The sequence below is a fragment of the Mycteria americana genome, chromosome 9, assembly GCF_035582795.1.
Source record: "Mycteria americana isolate JAX WOST 10 ecotype Jacksonville Zoo and Gardens chromosome 9, USCA_MyAme_1.0, whole genome shotgun sequence".
NCBI classification, from domain to species: Eukaryota; Metazoa; Chordata; class Aves; order Ciconiiformes; family Ciconiidae; genus Mycteria; species Mycteria americana.
The window spans coordinates 17,386,244-17,409,712 of record NC_134373.1 but is presented as its reverse complement, the minus strand read 5'-3'; the positions used below and the strand labels follow the sequence as shown (position 1 = coordinate 17,409,712).

At 36.7% G+C, this 23,469-nt stretch overlaps 1 protein-coding gene across 3 annotated transcripts in view; it reads right to left on the bottom strand.

The window, feature by feature from the left end:
- Positions 1–22,076, bottom strand: part of CWC22 (CWC22 spliceosome associated protein) — a 31,822-nt gene extending 9,746 nt beyond the window's left edge. The window contains exons 1-14 of one of the 3 annotated variants that reach the window (XM_075511711.1): positions 21,965–22,076; positions 21,436–21,547; positions 18,400–18,467; positions 17,456–17,572; positions 17,046–17,300; positions 16,433–16,561; positions 14,002–14,170; positions 13,566–13,619; positions 12,487–12,622; positions 12,193–12,399; positions 12,010–12,072; positions 11,556–11,651; positions 10,208–10,289; positions 8,903–8,963 (exon numbers count right to left, since the gene is read on the bottom strand). In XM_075511711.1, coding sequence (XP_075367826.1) covers positions 8,903–8,963; positions 10,208–10,289; positions 11,556–11,651; positions 12,010–12,072; positions 12,193–12,399; positions 12,487–12,622; positions 13,566–13,619; positions 14,002–14,170; positions 16,433–16,561; positions 17,046–17,300; positions 17,456–17,572; positions 18,400–18,467; positions 21,436–21,462 — 1,464 coding nt within the window. In that variant the 5' untranslated portion in view covers positions 21,463–21,547; positions 21,965–22,076. Of the gene's footprint in view, positions 1–8,902; positions 8,964–10,207; positions 10,290–11,555; positions 11,652–12,009; positions 12,073–12,192; positions 12,400–12,486; positions 12,623–13,565; positions 13,620–14,001; positions 14,171–16,432; positions 16,562–17,045; positions 17,304–17,455; positions 17,573–18,399; positions 18,468–21,435; positions 21,548–21,705; positions 21,853–21,964 lie in introns of those variants that run through there. The other 2 variants (XM_075511709.1, XM_075511710.1) reach the window with 2 other exon arrangements.
- Between the last annotated feature and the right edge of the window lie 1,393 nt (positions 22,077–23,469).

Genomic DNA, 23,469 nt, shown 5'->3' with positions numbered 1-23,469 from the left:
CAGGTCTGTCCTGTGTTTGGTCAGCTAATGGTACTTCTCAACTTTCACTGTCCCTTTACTTACCATTTTTTACCTCAGCTTATTTTATGTTTACAGCAATGTATGCTTAAAGCCAAATATGGTTATCAAAAATCTTGCACAAATCAGACCTCTAACATGTTACACAGGAATCATTAACTGGATAGAAGGATAGATGTATTTTTAATCATGCTGCTACAGGTCTGCAACACACACACACACAAGAGTCTGGTGAAATAATACATTAAAGCCCCACAGTATCTGCTTCCCTTCCACCTGAAGGCTACGCACACTAAACTTAATTTTTAGTGATAGCACTGAGGTAATCTGAGCAATTCCACCTCCTTAGGTTAAATGCATGAGATGATCTTCCAATGCTTTGGAAGATCAAAGTCTAGTCAGAACTCTAGCTAATGCTCATTATCGGTAACACACAAATATATCATAATTCTGTATGTCTTCTACACCTTCATTTTGTAGAAATCAACATATACCACAGCATACACAGAAAGGGCAATGAGCTTCCCAATTACATAATGAAACTGGCTATTTTTACCTCATTAATACCTTTAATGTCATAAAGATATGCAATTATAGAAAATTTTATTTTATGCTTATTAGAAATATTTTAACATAAATATCACCTGCCAAATTTATGAAGCGCATGCAGCCTGTTTTCCCAAAAAAATACAATTAAGCTTTAAGCACTCAAGATAGCTGAAAATTAGATGCTGAAAATTAAAAAAAGGTCTTAGATCTTTTTTTTTAAAAAAATTTTCCAGTAGAAAAGATCAGTAAGAGCTGAAAAATTTAAACTCATTAAAAGCTATGAGCATATGCTTAAAATAATCTTATCTAATAGATATCATGTAGTACTTAAAGAAGTACTTTTTAAAACTTAAGTTGTGTTTCTGGGACTTCGTCCCATATAGGCATGGTTTAAAAGACCTCTTTTAATCCATTACTAATTATTTCAAGTGATATTTTGAATAACCCATCTATATCTTTAGATTTCTCCTGTCAAAGCTCAGCCCCTTTGTGTGACCCACAAATCTATTAAGAGTAACCCCTATGCCATCCTTCAGGTCATTAAAGAAATCTGAGGTCAGCCAAAGCAACTAGTTCATTCACACCCACAGAGCTATTTAGAAACTGTTTTAAATTTTAAATATGTAATCTACATTATTAACTGGAGAGAATGAAAAAGGGTAAGTAAACTGGTTCCGTTAATGGGTCTTTCCAAATTTTAACTCAATATCCAGATTTTGCACCTATATGTGCATTTCCTGGTGTTCTATATCTTCAGGGATTACACTGATGTCAACAGCACTGTATGTTACACAAATGAAAACCACTGAAGAAAGCAAGATCTTGTCTATCAAAATTTTATATGCTAACTATAGAGTGTTCAGAAGCAGGGGGGCAGTTTTTGATGCTGGAGTCTTCTGAGGCTCCTACATGTGTGAAAACCAGGTCAAAAATACTACGTAATTTGTAAAAATTTTGATCAGTGTAAAATGGCCAGATAGTAACATAATATAACAAGCATACAAATCAACACTTTGACTTGAAAAAATGGCAAAGTCAAATTTCTAGTGGGAGTGTGGACCCACTTTAAACTCAAGACTACTGATAACACTAGTAATTCCTTCCATTCTTCTTGAAGACTCCAGAGGAACAGCCTTCAGATTGATTTTCAACTTGTGATCTACACACCTCTGGCATCAAATATATTATTTCCATTTTAAAGATAAAATTCACAAGCCATATAAGCTAACCGATGTGTCTTCGGTACTGAATAAACACCCTGTAAATTGATGGGATGTCAAAAGTATTCCCAGGATCATACAGGTCATAAAGAGATAGCTGAACAGTTTAAGAAACTGCACTGTAGGTAGGGATTAGTTACTGCACCTTGGATTAAGAAACAGCTGTAAGTACACATAGTCCTTTTCGACACAAAGGAAATCAGGCTGAAGGCCAGCCTCTTTCAAAAATTTTGAAATATGTTACAAACATTCAGCTATCAAGGTTTTTAAAGAATTAAGACTTTTAAAAAATGATATATTAATTACATATTTTATTTTATATAACATATAATAAATTCTTATTTTACTGTTATTTATCATGATAAAACATCTGGAAACTAAGATAACTAAAGCCTTGAGCTGGGCTGATGTTCAGATGAGCAGTTTGAGAATAAGATCATTCTGATTTTGATGGAAATTGCAGATTTAAGGCAATGTATTTGAAAAGAAATACAGTTAAATTTAATGAAAAATCTGAACTAAATGTTAGGATAGTCCAGGCTAAACTAGTATATGGTTCAGAAAATTAGATGTATCCATGTCATTAGACTTATACTTCCAGACATTAACAACAACAAAAGAAGCAGGGAAATAAAGGAAGCTTATGCACTAACAGAACTCCAATTAAATATACTTTTAACCTCAGAGTTACTGCTATGTACTTTTTTTTTTTAATTGATAAATTATGAAAATTCACATTGATTCAGCATCTCAGGCCCACAAGAAGTCCTGCTTCAAAAGACAGGAAATCTACTTGATGATCATCTTTCACAGGCAGTAGCAAGTCTGTGAACTAATCATGGTGCAGTTGCCAAACCTACCAGTTGCAATGCCCTACAATAACAAAGGAAACTGATGAATCTAAGAAATCATCAACTTGATCAGAATATAATTATTGGCGTTAGACCATCTCACTCTATACCAGTTTCCTGGACTATGTTCTCACTGAATGTCAAGTCAAAATCAGTACTTCTGTTATCTTCAAGACTCAATGCATAAATAGCACAAGAGACACTGACACCCCCACCCCTCCAACTAGGGCTGTTTTGAGCAAGTGTGACAACATCCTGTAAAAATGAAAATGTGTCAAATGCATGCATAATTCTCTCAAGACGGCTGTGCCTACAATAACTTTTCTCTTTTCAAGCAAAAAAAAAATAATCCTGTGACCCATTACTTTTGTCTGCATTGAGGGGCAGATATTTTTCTAGAAGTGGCTCTAATTTAATTTAGCAAAGTTCCCAGCATTGCTGTATACAAGTTTAGTTCTCATCACAACCAGAAAAGGAACAAAAGCCTAAAAGCCAATTTCAAAGAGCAAGAACAATGTATGGTTGGTTGGTTTTTTTGGTTGGTCATCCCTGGCCCCGCCTTGAGGGAGACTGGGCAACAAGGTAAGACAATTCTCTTTCTGCTCTCAGCTTGAATGATGCTAAGAACCTTTTAAAATTAAGTATTCTGCAGGCAGTAGCATCTTCAAAAAAAAAAAAAAAATCTATATTCCTCATATATGTTTTCCTAAACAAGGATCAATTCTCTAGCTAAGTAGTTGTCACTCCTGTTTAGGTTTATATTACTGTGAGGATCCTCAACTCTCTTTCAACTAAAACCATCAGAAACTGAAATTGTACTCCTCCAAGAACAGAGGCAACAAAAATCCATTGAGAGAAAGCATAAAGAAAAAAGCTTATTTCTAACATTTTAGTTGGGCTTGTTTGTTTGCTTTCCTCATAGTTCAGAAGCCAGAACAACTGCTTATACCATACTCCTCTAACTACAGTTTTAATTTATTTAAATTGTTGTCTTTGGTAATGCAAGGGATTAATGCAGCTTTAACATAGATAATAACAGTACTTTTTTAAAAAAGAGAAATAGTGTGCTCTGCCAAGACTGAACATATGCCCAAAGAAGCAACTGTAAGGCTTGTTTCGAACAGCTTCTCACAGGCTGTAATACAGACTACAACAAAGCTTTTCAACTTTTGATCTCCAGGCTTCATTTGGGTCTAAATAACACCAAGAAAAGCAAGCCTCCTCCTGTCAAATTTAGTGCAAAAAGGAATAATTTCAACTATTTGAATTTCTTTTTTCCTTCAAAGAAAAAAATCAGAAACCAACGCATGAGAATTAAATTCTGAGTACTTGACGTACGTTAAATACTACCGTCTAATGCAGAAGAGGAGAACTAAGATACCAAAGTGAGTCAAATCAACAACAACAAAAAAGCAATAAACCCCTTTCTTAAAGCTTAAGAATCCACACGGAAGAGTACAAGGGAACAAGAGAGTCCCAATGCACAGGAGATGCATACAATTGCTTTCATATCTGAGTTACAGTAACAACATTCACAGATCTGAAATAAAGGAAGCAGTGGTATGCTAGGTTAGTAAGAGTCCACTTGGAACCGACTCCTCAAGTGGGGATGGATGTCAGCACAAGAGATAGTAAAGAAGTAAAATCTAGAAGGTTTTCATACCCAGACAAGAATTCAAAAGAGGTCAGAAATAAAGGGGGGGAAGAATTAAAAAAAAAAATAAAAATAAAAAAAATCAGGAGCAGGAAGACAGCGATACCATTTAATCTGCTGAAGTTGTAAGAAACAGAACAACAGGAAAACCAAAATTAACTTGAACAGGCTTTTAGTAATAGATTTTGGAAAAATTCTCATAATAGAACTGAGAAAAGTTACAAGATTTTTTTTTTAAGGAACAGCAGTAGAACAAGAGAGGATCTACAAAACATCATGCACAGGGGGATCCTGGAAATCTGTAATACAGAAGACTCAGCTTGAAAAAGGATCAGGAAGAAAAATTGTGACAAAAAAGTTTCAAAATGGCTTCCAGACATTTATATTAAACAGGCAATGTAAAACCACAGAGGAGTAACACTTTTGCTCATTTAAGGTAACTATGACACACCAAAAAAAACCCCAAAACCCACAGACAAAAGAAACCTGAAAGGTTACAAAAGATAGAGAAAGAAGAAAGCACATTGCTTACACCTATCAAAGATGAATAAAATACAGAAGAAAATTATATATTTTAGAATATTTAATTTTTAATGACTAAAGAAGGAGCCTTTGATGCCGAAGACAACACTGAACATGCTGGAGTAATCTAAAAAAGGATTAAAAAGGGTGAGAAACAGATCAAGAGTAATCAGGAGGACAGTTTAAAGACAAGGTCCAGGTACAAGAAGCAGATATTATATTTCCAGAATCCTGGAGCAAAAATAAATGAATAAGAAAGAGTCAAATAAAAAAAGAACTGGAAAGCTGGAAACAAAACCTGAGCTTGTGAACCTAGAAAAGAAAACTGTGGAAAGAAAAGGTCTTTTCTAGAGAAAGAAAAATAGGACACTGTAGCAGGCAAACTTTTCACCCAAAAAAGGGGATGTGGGAAAAAATAAAGGATGAGGACATGGAAATAAGTGAGTATTTTGAGGAAGGAGAATATACAGCTGGAGACTAAAAATTAACTGCATGTACATCAGATGGGAAATGGAAGATGGACGTTTCTGTTTAACAGCATCATTCACTTCTGAAAAAGCAGCATTTCAGTTCATGGCAAAATGAAAAATGTGTTCATCTCAAGTCAGAACACAACAATTTGAGACTAGTAAATAAAAAAAAGATTGCTGGCATTCCCCTCAGCACCCGGTACTAAACTGCAACACCAAAAAGCAGTATTATGTTGTTCTATTCTGTAGATGATCCATTTGAGCCTTAATCCTCTTCCTGCGAGCCAGAGCTGTGCGACATCCATTACTGGTATTAAGCATACAAACACTTGGTGTTGCACAGCAGTTAACGTGACATGATAATCTGATAATTCAACCACTGATAAAAACTGCTAAATATATTCCTGAACTCAGCCCTGCTAAATCACACCAAAAATCTCTGTACATAAATATTTCTGGAACAATTAACCTGCAAGAAAGTCATTAAGACTGTATTAGTCTCAAAAGTGTTGTTCATGTCTGTCTTCAGGTTTTGAATACTCTTATTGGGTTTTAGATTGTATTTAATTGACAATTCAGTACTCAAAACCTGTGGAAAACAGTCTTAATGACAAAATCAAAAGAAAGCTGATTTTATTACGTAAAGCCTTCCAGAAAGAAAACATGAAGTAACTGTAAAATTAGACTTAATTTGAGCAAAAATTTTGCAACAAGAATTTTAAGTTTCACCTGATTTTTAAGGAATAGAAACTGCATTAAATGATACTTCAGTCAAACACTCTAGTACCTGCTTCTCATGATAACCACCATTCATAGTAGGAGTTGGCATAGAGAATGAGCTCTTACCTACAGGGTCTTCACTGTAAGAAACAACCAACCATGACATTATCACCTCTCCTACACTCGATCTAAATTGCAATAACTGGCAGTTAATTAAACCAGAAATTCCTGTTGAGCGCATTCATTTTTTTATCCACATGCACAGACTCGAGCCCCGTAAATCCTTGAATAATTTTATTGTCTGTATCTGGTGGCTTTTTCTGCTGCTCTCACACTGATGAGGAAACCTCATTTTTTTTCTTTTTGCCCCCATAAACACTCCCTTAGGAGCTGTAAGTCTACAGAATGAGCAAGTCAAAGCTCTCACACCTTTGATTAAGATGAGGTGAAAAGTAATGATTATTATTAGGGGTAAAAAAAGAAATCAGCACAAAGAAGATGCCTCGTGATAAGAAGATGCAGTTTTACAGCAGTTTTGAACCTTGAATTCTAGTAATTCCTAAAACTAGTACTGAATAATAGGTTGATACTAATTTATTTTTATCTCTTTAGATAGATATATACTTGCACACACACACAACAATCCAAGACTAACACTTCTACATTTATTTTAAAAGCATCTCATTCATAGCAATTACAGCTGAATCATAACTACATCACCCCAGATTCTTCTTTTTTTAATAGGGTGGTGTGCTAACCAAAATAAATTATCTAAGTACCACAAACTGTAATATTCATATAACATTCTTATTAATCTAAATGTAGTAGTTTTCAAAGAATGCTATAAATTGTTATTAGAAACTGTGATGCTTAATGAATTTTACACATTTTCCAAAGCACAAAGTGATAGGAAAGAGTCTGTTGGAATGAGATGTTAAGGAAACAAAGTAATATTGCCTACAAACTTGACTAGACAGCTAGTGGAATATCATATTTTGTCTCCCCCAATCATTTGTTCTATAAGAGACACGAAAGTCAGTGGAAACATTTCAGAGATTATAGTGCTGCTGGTCACAAAGCTACTGTACTCTAAATTAGTTAGCATTGTATTTAAGTGATTCCCAACAGTTCCATATATATTCAATTTACTCATACTTTAAGTCTCAAAACTAGACCTGGGAGTTGCTTGGAGAGCTTTCCTAGAAAATTAGGAGTAACAATTTTTGTGTTTGCAGTGCAGCAGGAAAAAACTAAACATGTTTGCACATTTATTTTTGCATACAGTAACATTCATATATTTTTAATTTGTGATTGATAGGGGAAATATAAAGTTTCTCAAAGCTGAGACAGAAATAAAGCCCTTCACAGGATTATGTAATATAAAAAGATTCATATTCAGTAAATTAGAACCCCATAAAGTATATGAAAAGTAACACCTTAAATTAATCTATGTATGTCTGGTTATTTTTATTTGCAGCAAGCAAAGGATTCACAGAAAGCAAAAGAAAATAACTTGGCAGCAAGTATTACGTCAAATCTCAAAAATACCAAATGAAGTGGTGAAAGAATATCTACTTTTTTCATATACCTGAGATTCTGACTAATGGGTTGGTTTTTGGTTTTTTTCTTCCCCCATTAAATGTATTTTTTCCAATTAGATCTTTCCCACAGAATAGTTAGTAGTTGACAGAGACTGCAATGGTATTAAATACCAACACTTGCATAGTTCTCTGAGTAGTTACCTAACAAGCAGTGTTACACAAGTTATGTCTCCGTTGTACGATCTAGCACCTATATTCTAGATTGTTCTATTCCTTACAGCTGAACTGATCTGCTGGAAAATAAACTGAGAATCATAATCCTATGCATGCTTAATATCGCATTTCATGCACAGAATTAAAGAATTAGATAAAAAAATACAAAACAATCATCTGAATTCTTAGTTTACTTCCATGTAAATGGCTTAGTAACAAAATAGTACAAGAACTGAAAAAATAGGCAAATAAATTTCTGATTACTAGATTAAATTAAGTTTTCAAAGAACACCTAACTGTAGCCCAGATCTCCACTTACTAGTTACTATTACACTAGTAAGGTTACTTCTACACACATTGTTTCAAATAAAACAGAATAGCGATAATTAAAGCCACAAGAAAATTAACAGCTCTCTCAAGTGCAACTCTCATGATGATAGCTTTAAGCTGACTGAAAAGCTATTTATATAATCAGATGGGTATTTACATCTACCAGGATCTAGTAAAAGTATTAGCTGGAGGACAGCTTCCTTTACTTGAAAACACACCAACTGAATTGATCTTACACACAGTATCTGAAGACAAAACAGATTTTGTCTGATCTCCAAGATTAAAACAAAGCAATCATAGTTACAGCTGCTTTAATTCAATACACTATTATTCAAAGAGGACTGTGAAAGCAACAAAACAACACATTCTTTTAGCACTCTGCTAAATTTCAAGGCCCACTGATAAAGTCTACAGCTGCCTGCAAATACGATCTTCAACTCTGAGTTCTTTCAGAGACAGAGCTCTGAGAACGACTGCCATGCTACAGTACTTTTGTCATAGGGTAAGTGTTTCAACAGCCCAACCAAAAAAAAATCTTTTCAAACAGGCTATGAGCAAACATTTGAACTGCTTGACAGAAAGGAGAAATTGCATAAGACAAATATCTTATGAAGTATGTGTCACAGCCTATTTGCTCTAAGGGTTGTAAGACTCATTTTAAGGAACAAGAGTTGTAAGGAATCACTCTCGTTCATCTGCTTGCTATACAAACTAGGTCCCAGGACATGAGTAAGGATTCTAGATACCGCCATAGTACTACTACTTAATAATGTTAATAACAAAACAAAAAAAAAGAGTAAGAAGCAAGGCTTACAGTCTGACTTTCGGGAAAGTCCATCTTCAGCAATTTGTGAGCACATTCTTCGAAGTCTAAGCTGCAATAACAGGAAAAATACTTCTCATTATCTGTGCAATATATGCGATGCTAAACGCATTTCAGAATTGATTGTTGGTGTGGAAACTTCAACTGTTTTGAAACAAAGTATCTCATTAACATTCAGAAAGCTATTTGTTTTGTTGGGGTTTTTTGTTGTTGTGTTTTTAATAAACATTTTGTATTTCATGAGTTTATATCCAAAAATTAATCCAAAGTCATTACATTTGCAGACAACCTGAAAAGAAGATTACTCAGGTCATTATTACTATTACATCATCTTAGAAAACTTAGCAAAACACAAACATGTGAGCTCATTTTGCACATCCTGAAAAACACTGAAATGCAAGCACTGCACATAAGCTCCAAACCCAGTATATACCACGTTCTCCTCTTTGCACTCCCATTCTTGCATATTGAAAGCCTTTAGCTACCAGTAAGCACCTCCCCCCACCCAAGTATAAGATGAACAAACTTAAGTACGGAAAGAAAGTATTGAACAGTAACTTTGAAAAATATAACAGCCTTTCATACATCTCAGTATGGTACCAATTCATATGTCTAATGATCAACACCACAACTACATTATCTCACTCCCCATGCAGGTTCAGACCTGCAGAATATTGTGGGCCATGCCTACTTTTAACGACGGAATTGAGTGGCATGCAACAGATTAATCTCTCCTTTCACCCAGGCGACACAGGAGTTATACCACCATGTTTTGATTATTTGTGCCACGTACTGCAAGGGGATTTCATTCTCAGTACAAATACAGTACACTTCAGGGTTTATATCTGTATACTTATTTTTCCAAACAACGCAGACAGCAACAGGCCTAGAGTACCACGCTGCAGAACTCCTTACTCTCAGAAGCGGAGAAACTCTACAGCATCTCTACTTTAAACGTGTCACACATTTTTTTTCAGAAATTCTTAGGATGCTGTATAATCTGAAGATGACTGACTTTTGTTCACTCAGAAAATTTTGATTACAGCAATCCTTATATAAAAGTCCCAGTGCACTACTTGGGCATTTTGAAACAAACAGTTTATCTTAGAATGAGAATCTGGGTACCCATTTGCCAAAACTGTCTGCTTTATACAATTAGGTCAGGCTCCATAAAGAACACTTCCTTTTTTTTTTTTTAAATTGCACACAGAAAAAGAATTTAAATAGAAAGAGAATTCCAGTTCACCCATTTCAAAAGGACTACACTCATAGGTGTACAAATTATATTATATTTACCTTGATTGAATAGCAAGGTAAATTGTACGACGGAAGGAGACCAGGTTAATTTCTGTTTTGTCATGGACAGTAACTTTCTGCCCTGAGAAAGAAAAACATGGTTTTGTAAAGAACAAAACATTAAGGCAGATATATGTAATCTCTTAGAACAGTTCTATTTACTATTTACTAAGTCTGAGGCACACTATATAATACTTTCTCTAGAAATATTTAGGACTGTTTAGCAGGTTTATGTATTTTATTTACTTTTACAGAGAAGGAAAAAAATAAAAATCAGTATTTGCCTCATCTGTAACTAATAGGTAAATTACTAGAGATACAGTTTTAAGAGGATAACTCCCCTTTTAAAGACCTTTCATATGACTTAGCCACTGCAACCTCTGGGTTTAACATTTCTTGTCTACATTATTAGCAAGGTATTTTCTGCATAATTTAGCTATACAATGCTTTACGTAGCCTCCCTGATTTTAACAGGAGATTTTGTTTTGTTATGTGTAGGATCTATGTAACAGCATTCCGCAAAGTTCTGTTTTGTCCTGCAGCAAGTGTAGAAAAATCCACTCTAAACCACAACCATTCTGGGAACACCTTCGTTCATAAGGTATTCACTATCCCCTCATTCTTTTAAAGTTTGGTAATAGCATAAATGATGAAAAGTTATGTGAATTCTCATACTTTTCATCAGCCTGGAAGCTCTGCTCTTCTGTGAAATACTCCAGCAAACTGGTGAGGAAATCCATTCCTGGTATTCTACAAGAACAGGACTTGGCTGGTTTTTCAATTACTCACACAGCCTGCACAAACATTTCAGTTACGCTTATCCATCAGTTTTTTTCCTGGGAATCAAATACATTCTTTGAAAATGTGCAAACACTGACTGCTTCCACTAAAGATCAAGAAAGGGGGCTGAACTGAAGTAAGAAGTGAGATATAGAGGATGTAAATACAGTTGTAAGAAAACCCATTCTGATTTTGAAAGCAACTTAAAAATATGATAGAGCACTAGAAAGTGTCCAGAGAGGTTGTCTTTGCTAGTTTTTAAGGAACTGTTTTTACATTTGTTATTTTTAATGTCTTATGTTTGCAAGGCTTTTCTCACATGAAACTGATTAAGAACAAACAAGCAAAGTTTCTTTTCACTTTCTGCCTGTGCTGAATGCTTCCTTTTAGACCATTACTTTTATACTATTTGCTAGTAAACACTTAGATTTAAGAATAATTTAAGATGAAAACATCCCTTAACATTTGAACATTCTTAGTTTTGCAAAATGTGTAAAAAGTTAAGCTTTTCTTTCCTGTTTCATCTACAACCAATCAATCACTAGTAAGGTGCCAGTCATACACTTACCATCTTCATCCTCCTCTTCATCTTCTTCTTCATCTTCCTCACTACTTCCAGCCTCTTGATCTGCTTCAGATTCACTGTCACCTTCATCAAGAATTTCTGAAAGAGCAGTATCCCAGATTAAATGACTATAGACCACAGTAGTTCCATTACCAAAAAACACCTTGATCCAACACCTAAGAGTGAAAGGGTGTCTCAGGTGGAGAATGCGGCAGAGCCAAAAAAACAGGTATGTCATAACTGAATGAAAATGTAGCTGGAGAAACAACACTGAAGAAAATAGCAGGAATACACTGAAAAGATCTACGATGAACTGAAAGACAGTCATCTGGGACACAAATATCACCCATTGTTAAATAAAGGTTGATAACAATAGTTGGATAAGAAAATGTCCTATAAATAAGTGTGTAAATATATAAATATTATATAAGATGCGTATACACAACCCCACTCCTACCTTTCTTCAGCATTTTGTATTTCTCTTCATTTTCCATAAAGTTCGGATCCATCTTGAAAACATCTTTAAAATAAAACAGAATCTTTATTTAAAATACAAAATTAAGAAAACAATGAATATTTAATCTTAAATTTGTTTTCACAAGGAATGCAGTCATAGAATTATCTTCCATTTCTAACTTACTAAGAACATCCTCTGGGTTGTAGTCATCTTCTAATGGCAACATATGAGTAAACTGATCCTCCTCTTCCACTAGATCTAATCCCTCTGGAATGATTGGATGATCCTTGAAGCCATCCTTCCGTACGGCAAACATGACTTCTATCATATACTGAACACGCATATCAATTTTAGATTCATGCAGAATATGTCGAAGACGGTCAAAGATTGCTTTGGAAAAAGACAGAAATGTAAATATGAAAAGGATTTACTAATACAAACACCAAAAAGACAAATGTTCTGGCTAATTATACTTACCATTAATACCTCTAGGAGAAACTTCTGTTAATTTGAGCCCACTCTCTTTAATAAATCCAATTGCTACTTCAATACTGTCATCAGTAGGCCTTTCAAGAAGCAAAGTGAGCATTTCCAAACATAAAACCTCATGAGCCTACGGAAAGAATATCAGTAAAGAATTAGAATGTACAGTGTTACACTATTACTACAGTGATTTACTTGGCGGAGCAGTCCAGCCTTCGAGGATGCCACAACACACCTGTTTAATCACACATGCAAGGCAACAGTAGTGGGACAAAGCTAATTAAGAGGAAGTAAAAATTTCAAATACAATTTTACCACCTGTATTTACACCAACTTTGTAGTGAATGTGACTACACTATTGAAATAAACAAGCAAGCAATGAAAATAATTTTGCCATTAAGAAAAAACAGAATGCATTTCCAAGAAGCAAATAAAACAGCACCTACATTACAGAAACTAGTTCTAAGTGCATTGTGTCTATAATTAAATCATGTCTTCCACGATCAGGCATATAAGCAAATGGCAATCTTGGATTAGATTCCTCTTTACCAAAATGCTGTATATTCTGAATGCACTCCTGAAACACTGCTTCTTGCCGTTATTTAAATTGGAGTATCCTGACTTCTAACACATAAAAAAGTGGCAGAGAGCTGGATACAAATTTGACTGAGATACAACTGAGTCTAGTTCTGCCTACACAGATGTTTAAGTCAGATGACAGCGTTGCAAGAAAACTCTGTTTAAGATCTGTGGGACAGAGCCTCAGATGAAGCTTGCTTTGCATCAAGATTTGTCTGAATACTAGCCCAAGCATATTTACAAAGTCTGAGGAAGCTCTGGAATATAAATGCAATGGTAAGCAATGATAACTGCATAGGCAATTACCAATGTCTTTTCTAAAAATGTCCTAACAACTTACAGTAGGCATTAAAAGGAAATCTGAACTCAGATTTTCAGTAACCTTTAGAACAGGGAGAGCATCTTCACTTAGGCTACTGCTGTCTTGAAACTAAATAAAAAGCCATAAAAAGCCATACAGGGTTTGGATTGAGTAGAAACATGAAGTAACGTACCACATTCTGATTCATCAAATGTGCAACAAACTTTGAAGATGTTAGACAGAGTTGCTGCAAAACAAAGAAAACAGGAAATTTTAACACATCTTATATGGAAGAAAAAATTTACTTACTAAGATTTGTGCATCTCAAATTAAGTCATGAAACTAACTATTTTGGGACACTGATAGTTGTTCACAATTAAGACTATACACTTTCCAAACAAACAACAAAAAAGAACACACCAAAAACCCCCTATCACAGTACCAACCCAGAACAGCTTGTCAAGCTTTCATGATACTCTAATACTACTATACTTAATGTACTGATGATAGGTCCCAACCCACAGGTCTCGGCTGTGTTCCTTTGAAGTATGTAATTTGAACACACTTGATACAAGGTTAGCATGCAGAATTACAAGTTTCGGCACGTTGCTTCTTCACATTTTACATACCTTATCATTTCTACGATATCCTTTGCGAAAATTTAGTATCAACCTCTTCAGAATCAATTCACCAATATTTGGAAACTTTGAATTGATAATTGCCACAAGAGCTGCATAAACATGGGTAAAAATTGGAGAAGCACTCTGAGCTTGCAAAATGGATCGAGATAGCAATCCCCTGTAAAAATACATAAGTTTAAGATTTTTCTGGTAATAAAACATGTAATGTTTTTGTTCAGTACATATCACATAAAATAGTATTGTACAGTTGGAATAGTTAGAAGATACCAGAATTTTCAAACCATTGTTTATCATGCCACAAAGGGGAGTTTTGCAAAATGTGCTGCCCAAATGTGTCTGAGCCGAGACATTCTTAAACTGATACTTTATCTTTCATTAAATATTGCTCCTATTAGAACTACATATGGAAATTATAAGCGTGTAAAAAGTCTTCATCTTGTATCCTGCAATTATCCCTTTTTAACCCCAATGCAGGCTCTTCTTAGCTTTGAAATTTGTATGATTGTTTCTTTTCCTCAGTTGAGAAAACAAAATCCTGTTTGTGACCGAAAAAAATATCTGCTCTGCAACTATTTATGAAAAACACAGACTTGTGTTCTGGTATAATGACAACTTAAATAAGCAAAACAAACTTCTATGAAATAAAAATTATATTTCCATAAAAGGTCCCTAACAATAAAGACCTACCAAGGAGTAACAAAACTGAATGTTCACTAAAATCAGAATGGGCGAAGTAATGCTTTTCAATGCTTTTCTCAAATGAAACTGCATATTTTCAACATAATAATTATGTTTTGGAACTGAGAACTGATTATAAGAGACTACTACTTAGAGCCTAAATGAATGTAAACACAGGGCTCATGAGATAATAGTTCTTTTATTGTACTAACGGTCTCTCTTACATTTATATCCAGACTAAAGTCTGAATAGAATCTGAGACTTTTTTTCCCCTCTCTGTTTTGCTTTTTCTAACGCTTTAGCACATAGAATTTGACGTTTGCTGTATTATTCCATTACAAATGAGTAAGGGGGGGGAAAAAAAAAAATAAAAGCCCTCCAAACGTGAATCTTCAAGTGCACACTGGTATCCAACTCTACATGGATATCATGGTACTGCATAAGGACCAAACTGCATAAGGACCTTATTCCTACTTACTTTGGAGTTGACAAATGGAATAGAATGCATTTCATACTAGTGCACAGAAAGAGAATACTTCGTTTTGAAACTATTAGTTACTTCTCGCTTAAACCGAAACTAGTCTGGTTCGGATCCTATTTATCCTCTAGTTCGAAAACTCAGAGGAGCACTTTACAGTTAGGTAAAACTTCATGTCATTACTTTTATATGCACCTTTGTGCAAATTTGGAAGTCAAAATTAACTGTAAGAAGGGAAACGGTATTATTTTCCACCTACGTTATTTTGAAATTTATAAGCTTCTAAGCCATATACAAACACTTCCATAGCCCAGTGTATTCTAAAAACATTCAATAAGCTCATTTTAAAACTAAAATATTACTGCTTGTATGAAAATTAAGTTTTGGGGACATGAAATGCAGGCAAGTAAAAAGCAGTTCTACAACAGACTGAGAATTCATTATTACTTTTAACAGAAATCACATTCAGGAACTACTTGCTCACTCTAGATTTTACTTAATTCTCTTCTGTTATTTTTATGCTATTTGCAGGATTCTGATCTTCCCATCAGGTACGACATTCATGTAAGTTGCATTCCTCAGCTATAAGCTCCTCAAATAACTGCAATTAAGTTGTGACAGAAAAAGTGCTGCTATCTGTTTGAAATGTAACAGAATTATTTCTGGATATTTTGTTCAGAGGGTTTTTTGTTGGTAGTGGTTTGGTTTTGTTTGTTTAAATGGTAGCCAATCTAAGAAACCCATACTCCTTTAGGTTAGCATATTTAACCTCTATTGACATCAAAATTAAAGCAAGGAAAGTCATCATACAGCACTTGCACAGTCACCGTGACTTAGTACTGAGCTCAAATAGCGTAATAATCTTCTGTACATTACAACAATAAACAATCCAGCCAGATAAATGTAGTGAAACTTGTTTTGCTAGATACCAGCTACAAATATTATTTGTCCCACAGAAAAAATCCTGGAATACCAAAGTAAATAAGACAGACACCTGTAAATTGCAAGTTATTCAAGTAAAATATGTAGGTAAAACCTTTAAGAAAAGGAAACATATACCATCTGTTGCACTCTTATTCCTCCAAGCATACAATCCCTTCCCCAAGTAGGGGACTACTCTGCATAGGACAATATAGCCTAAGGTTAATTTTAAAATCTGACTAGCATCCATACACTACACATAGCGCACACAGTGATGTACATGTGAACAGAATACATATTAGCAGAAAAGCAAAAGAATTGTTTTAAAATTCCAAGACTTACCTTCCCCGAACAATATTTTCCTGAAGGAGCTCATGAATGATATTTTCTATATTGGAAACGTTCACTTTATTGACAAGACCATTGATTGACTTCTTCAAGGCTTCCCAACTCATCCTCTGATATGCCAAGCTATTACAAAGGTATCACAGATTATTACTGCATAAATTTGAGGTAGCACTGAGTGAATTTATATATGTACATGGAAATGTGAATATAAGTTGTAATAATTAAAATAGGTAACAAAATATTCACTGCATAAATATGAAGACTAGTTCAAAATTATACACCTAACTACTAGGAAATAACTGAATCAACATGATATACCAAAATGTAATTCTCCGCAGATATAGTATAACCCAGTATGTTCATTTTCTAAGATATTCCAAAAAAATCGCTGGTTATGTTCTGTATCCCACTTCTCCTTTCCATTTAAACTTGGCAGCAGAAGCAGGTACAGTCATAATCTGATTCTCTTACCTTTCTTCTGATAAAAATATACCTTCAAAAGAATGATCACAGCCCTCAAAAGGTATCCCATTTTCACCAACGTTCACTAAAACCCTTTACTGTTTTGCTTTTCAGTAAAAATTTTAATATGTTACTTTTAACTCACCTATTTTTATCAGTGATTTGCTCTTGCATCATCCTGAGCTTGGCAGGTGGAATATATGCACCACCTGTGCGAGTAAGGATTGGATCCACTTCTTCTTTCTTCTTCTTTGAAGTGGTCTCATCATGAGCAAGTGAGCTCTGGACTGTTGACCTCTCTGGACTCCTGTGATCAGGTGATGAGTATCTCCTCTGCTTCCTTCGATCAGATTCTTTCTCCTCCCATTTCTCATGATGTCTCTCTCTCCCCCTTTCCATCCTTCTAAAAAACAAACAAAAAGAAACACTAACACCCCCCACAAAAACAAACAAAAAACCCCACCACAAAACACCCAAGGGTTCATGAAAAGTTTTCATGTTTTATTCTTTAAAATGAGTATTTCCTTACTGATTAAGAAAGGGCTTGATACTCACCTTCCTTCTGAAGTTCTGTCATCATAGTGTTCCCTTCTTGAATATTCCTGATCATATCTGCTATCATCAGAGTACCTTCTCTTTCTGGGAGATGGAGGCCTGTCACGCTCTATATCCCTATTTGGAACCCAAGCCACAACATTCTTAGTAATAGACTTAGAAAAGAAACGCTATTAATATCCACTTGCAATACAATGTTACATACATACTAACTGTTCCACTTCTGCAACTTGAGTTTCAATATACCCATCATTGAAAGAGAAGATGCTCCTTTTATAATAATTTGTTGTCAGCAAAAAGTAACCAAAAATCAAGAGAAGCACTGTAAAAGGAAGCTCCTCCTAGAACTTAAAATGAAATGCTAAATGGTCATAACATCAAATGCCAAAGGTAAATTCAGCACCGTGCATTCCTTGGAACATAAGCATTCGTTTCACCTACTTTTGCCTGTGTAGCACGAAACAGAATAGACACTATTAGAAAAAAATTATATTGTGTTTAGTACAAAGGTTTAATTCCAATTAAAATGTAAAAATAGAAGTAAACTGGTAATAGTTCATCTCATGCCTCAGTAGATTGCACTGCAAGTGATATTTCTCGGCCTCCTGCTGGCATCAATAATCTTGCTCTAAAGTGACAATTGTGGTACCAGCAATATGTGAGTCCAAGCAAAAAGCTGGCATCTAATTTTTATTTTCAAGTCCTGTGACAATTTAACTGAATGCTAAGGATGTTTTAAAGGTTTAGTTTTAATAACAATTTATTTAATTACTGCTTTATGGATGTTTAAGTATTTTATTAGACCTACACTTACTTTTCACTGCTAAATTATGGTAATATATAAAAAGAAACAGAACCTGATTTTTAATTTTTTTTTAACTTATATAACTTGCTATGTGAGGTACATATACAGAATTGTAGGGTATAAAAATCAATCATTCTACCTGTCCTCTGGAGACAAACTTCTTTGGCGTGAACTGTAGTTTTCCTTCCTTTCGTAACTGGAACCATGCTTTAAGAAAACAGAAAGAAAAATCAAGTGCCAACATTTTATGTTAATTACTGTGAGCACATATCTTGAGATCAAAGCATTCCATGTCTTTGGTTCCCTACTCCTTCACAAGAAGGGTCATCAAATAAAGCTAACAGCAGTCAGTTACAACAAGGAGACCTGGTTCTAAATAACAAGTAGTTAAGCGGCTGGACTCCCTGCTACAGGATGCTGCAGATGCGAAATGCTTACATGGGTTCAAGAGACTGGACAAACACTGAAGAAAAATTCACATGGGCTACCAAAGAAATTATCTGGCTCAGGAAGCTGCAAATAGGCAGAGACTGGGAGAGTATGTGGGCAAGCACTTTTATTGTTGCCCTGTTCCTAAACCTGTCAAGGCCTCCACTATCGATTACTGCTGGAGACTAGAACAGATGGACCTTTGGTTTGCCTTTCCTGATTCCTTCTTCCATACTTTGTTGCATCACACGCAATACGAAACAAGAAGTGGTAGAATTCTGTTAATGAAGAGTGTCTTTCCTCTCTCCTAAAAAAAGATCCCCTTTATTGCATAATTTTTCTTTACCTTCCTCCTTTTTACTAACCATGATTTATTTTCTCATGAGTCATTCCTACCTTCACATATTATAAACATCTAAGTTATACTGTTCCACTTGACAGATCCTGGAAGTAAATTTAATTCTAGATTTTTGAGATGTAAGGTTTGTAGGATTGTTTAAGTGATGAACGCTTAAATAGCTCACAGCAAATTCTGTGGTCTGAACAATGACATATAGAATTATGGAGTCATACACAAAAATCAGAGTATGACAGCATCTACAACACACATAGAAAGACATTGACCTCATCAAGATGTTTCAAAACTACTTTGGTACAGCCAAGCAGCAGCTTTTACGGCCTCTATGCTTTCATTGTAAGGGTCCTCTCTTCCCTTAAAATATTATTTATGATTTTTCAGAACCATAATCTCATGTTATCAGCTGGTGATCAGCTGTGAAATAGGTAACACTTCACCTTGATGCAGAAACTCAACACAAGGACTTGCTTATGCACCTTGACTGAACTTTTTGCAGAAATATTCATCTCATTTGTTGATGTGGCATTCTATCCATTAACGTGCTGGCACACTAGTTTTTGCCCCACCAAAGACCCAGTTAAAACTGTTGGTTAATAGATACAACGACACCTCCTTCCTAAGCAGGCCCTGATGGACAGTTATACCCAGTGATCTCCAAAAACTTAATTAGAAAGAAAAGTATCTTTACTAAATGGCAAGCGTGGTGTTTACAATGAGCTGTGCAAGTAAAATCAACCTTGACTGAGGATTCCTAAAGAAATAATAGCAACACAAAGATTATAAGCATCATCCTATCAATAGACCAATGAAGCTGACTTGCTATCACTCAAATTGGTGTGTATATACATGTAAATATAAATATTTATATTTTTGAGGCCACTATAGCATATCCTAGAATATAGTCTTCTCTACGGTACGTTTCTAACACTGTGTTAAAATTAATCCCTGTATTATCTTGCCTCAACCAAGACAATGATACAAGACAAACGCATTGCATTATTTACTAGGAGTATGCATCTCTACAAAAGAACATCCATCTGACAATTTAATTCCAGAGTAACATTATCTTTGATGGCAAAGCTAGTACAAGAAATTCCTGTATTTTCACCATGGTTTGCTTTCCCTTTCAATACTCATTTGTGGGAGGACTATACCATATAGCAGATCACCGAAATAATTCACGGTTAAAAAAAGTCCTTATGTTGTTATTTTTTTCCCCAAAATTATATAATGCAAGACTGTATCCTAAGCTTCCAAGAAACCGATAATAAAAATCTTTGAAAAACACAAAACAGTTACTGTATTTGCATAATATTTAGCAGATGGGAAGAGGTGGATCTTTTTAGGATGACCCATTCTCATGAGTTCCACATCATCCACCTTTGCTCAAGCAGACCCAAAAAGACAAGTGTTCACAGGAATAAAACAATGTTACAGATGTCTCTGTATTTGGCAGTTCTCACATCTCCTTGTAAAAGGAGCCATGTTTGCTGAAAAACTTGTCACCCTCAGCTCTTCATCACCAGGCTTTCTGCCACAAGTTAGTCGTCTTCCTTGTCCATTTTGATCAAAATTATTAACGGAAAGTGTCCAACAGTGTGCTTTTGCCAACTGGCTTATTTTGACAGATGAGGGAGCACTACCATAACCACCAGATTGGGAAGATATGAGAACATATCAAACTATCCCTCAAGCATCCCTATTAAAAACCACATCAGTCAGAAAAGTGAGAACCAAACGAGTGAAGAAGCCTATACAGGGTTGAACTCTAGAAACACAGGTAGAGAAACACCATAGATTTGAGACAGCGTATCAGAAGAGTATTGCTCCGCTAACCTGTCCCAAATTCAGTGTACTTTATAAACGTGGCATTTCTAAACCATCATTTTAAGAGAGTAATTTTAAACCCAATTTTTTCTTCTTGCATTCCTAAAAATCATTCCCATCCATTCATAAAATCCCATCAACAGCTTTTAAAAGGGAAAGCTTTAACTTGCACAGTAAGAAATAGTTGCCACATTAACTGCTACTTCCTGCCTCTTTATCGCTTCATTTTAACATCACTGTTAATTTTTCAACACCTCTTTTCTCCATTCCTCCGTATGCTTATGTTCTTTGTTGAGCCATCATTCATTCAGTCACTTTTTCACCAATTACTTTATCATTAAATGCTAATAATGTTCACAACTTCCATTGTTAGGACAAGCGTTAGAAACAGTAATCCACTGACTTCATAGGAATATTTCTCTTGTAAACAGCTGCTATCAATTATGGCTATGGTTTGCTTTACATTCAGGGAGTTTTATTTAACACAACATCAACTGCAAACCTAACCACCAGTAATAAGGGAATAATCAAACCCCACAACTTAGCGTTAAGAACACTTACATTTACTTGTGTCACCCTGCTCTTCATCTTGACTTCCTACTTTTTATGAAGTTCTGAATGCGCAGCAATGAGACAATCCAAGGTGGAGTTCAGCGTATGAAAAACATTTCAGCTGTAACACATAGAAGCCAATCAAAAACTTTCTACTGCACACAGGTAGAACCTGCGCTTTTAATTTGTTCTTCAAAGCTATGCTTGCATAACTCTTAAAACAAAACAAACGGCCCCCCCGCCCCCCACCTAGTCACATCTCTTCAGGTTACACAGCACCTGTGGTGCGAGAGAGAGGCTGTTCACCAGCACCACCGCCGGGGTACCTCGGCACAGCCGGCCGGCCAGGCCGCGGCAGGGGATGCCGAGGCCCTGCTCACAGGCCCAGCCGCAGGACGCCGAGCCCCGGCCCCGGCCGGCCACCGAGCTCTCCGCGGGGCTGCGTTACCGCCCGGCCCGCGTCCCCCCGCCCGCTGCTGAGCTGCGACCTGAGAGGGGAGGCCGCGACCACCCAACCCGCGGACGGACGCGGACGGACCCGGCCGGCGAGCGGCGCCCGGGGACTCCCCCCACTCCCGGGGGGAAGGCGGGAAGGGGAGCAGGGCGACCCGCCGCCCCGCCCGCCGGAGGGCTGTCACCGACCACCCGCGGCCCACCGAGCTCCGCACCTACCCCCTCAGCCGCGCAGAGCCAGAAACAGCGTCACTTCCGGCGGAACGCGGCGCACAATGGGCGCGCTGAGCTCAGGCCCCACCCGGCAGCGGCGTTGGGCGCGGGCACGTAGAGGGCTACAGCCCTGTGCGCAGCGCAGGGGAAGGGCGGGGTTCCGGGCGCGCTGCACGACGGGAAGCGTAGTTCTGCGGCGCCGTGCGCCCGGCGGCCATCTTGCGGGGCCGCCTGCGGCCTTGCCTGGGAGCTGCGCGGCGGGTGCGGGCGGGCCGCGTTCACCGGCCTGGTCCGTACTATAAAAATGTTTGTTGAGATTGTTGCAGGGGAAAAACATAGCCCAGCGGGAAATAAGCCGATAGAGTGACTCCTAAGTGAGTAGCTCTATAGCAGGCATATTGCCACTTTCAGTTCAGCCTGCGCTGGTCTAGCGTCGACCTCTTGGGTGAAGGCATCTCGGAAAAAACAACCCCATTGCTACCAAATGTACAAGGTTCCTGTCAGATGTACAGGTAATACCAAACAAGCATGCAACTCACTTCCCTTAAGGAAGAGAAGCCATCCAAAGTCTTCCAGTGTCTCTGCAAAATTTAGTGAATTTACCGAGTGAACTTAGTACACCTGCCCCTCGAGTAACACCTGCAGCACCCACTTCTGTCACTTACACATGAGCTGCTGGTTAAACATTACTTGAAATATGTCCAGGACATACATAATACATTATACCATGTTGAGAGTTACAATGCTGTTAGGATACCTGCTTATTAGAGGGTTTTTTTTGGCCTTGAAATGTTTGAAGTAATTGAGCACCACTGATTCACACTACAGAAGGCCTGTGGCTTATTATAGGCACAAATTTGTTTGGATTGTGGAAAGTAATTAAATGCATAGGGAGGAAAAAAAAAAAGGAAAATGCTATGTACGGTCTTAAAATGCTCACAGTTCATTTCCAGCTCTTGTGAGATAATGAAAATAAAGTCTTACAGGACACAGCGGATCAGGGTCAGAAAGGCATTAATTCAGGCAAGAGCCAGACAGTTTCTGCAGGGACATCTGTAACCCAGCTGTGCGGCAGCACCGCTGCGCTGCAGACCGCCAGCATCCATTGCATGTCCCAGTGCGTGCATATGTAGTGGGACACCGTATTTGCTGAGGGGAAGAAGGTGGCAGTGAGGTGGGAGCTACTACTCACAATTTCCCCTTTCAAACAGAAGACAGAAATGCATCAACAGCAGAGTAATTCTGATTGAGCTGTAGTGTACCTTGGCCTTATGCTGACTCACAGCCAAAAATACAGTGTTATCTGCTAATGCATTCCCTGTGTTCCTCCCACAGCTGAAATTTGGTCAACTATGATATTCATAGACCAATCCACAA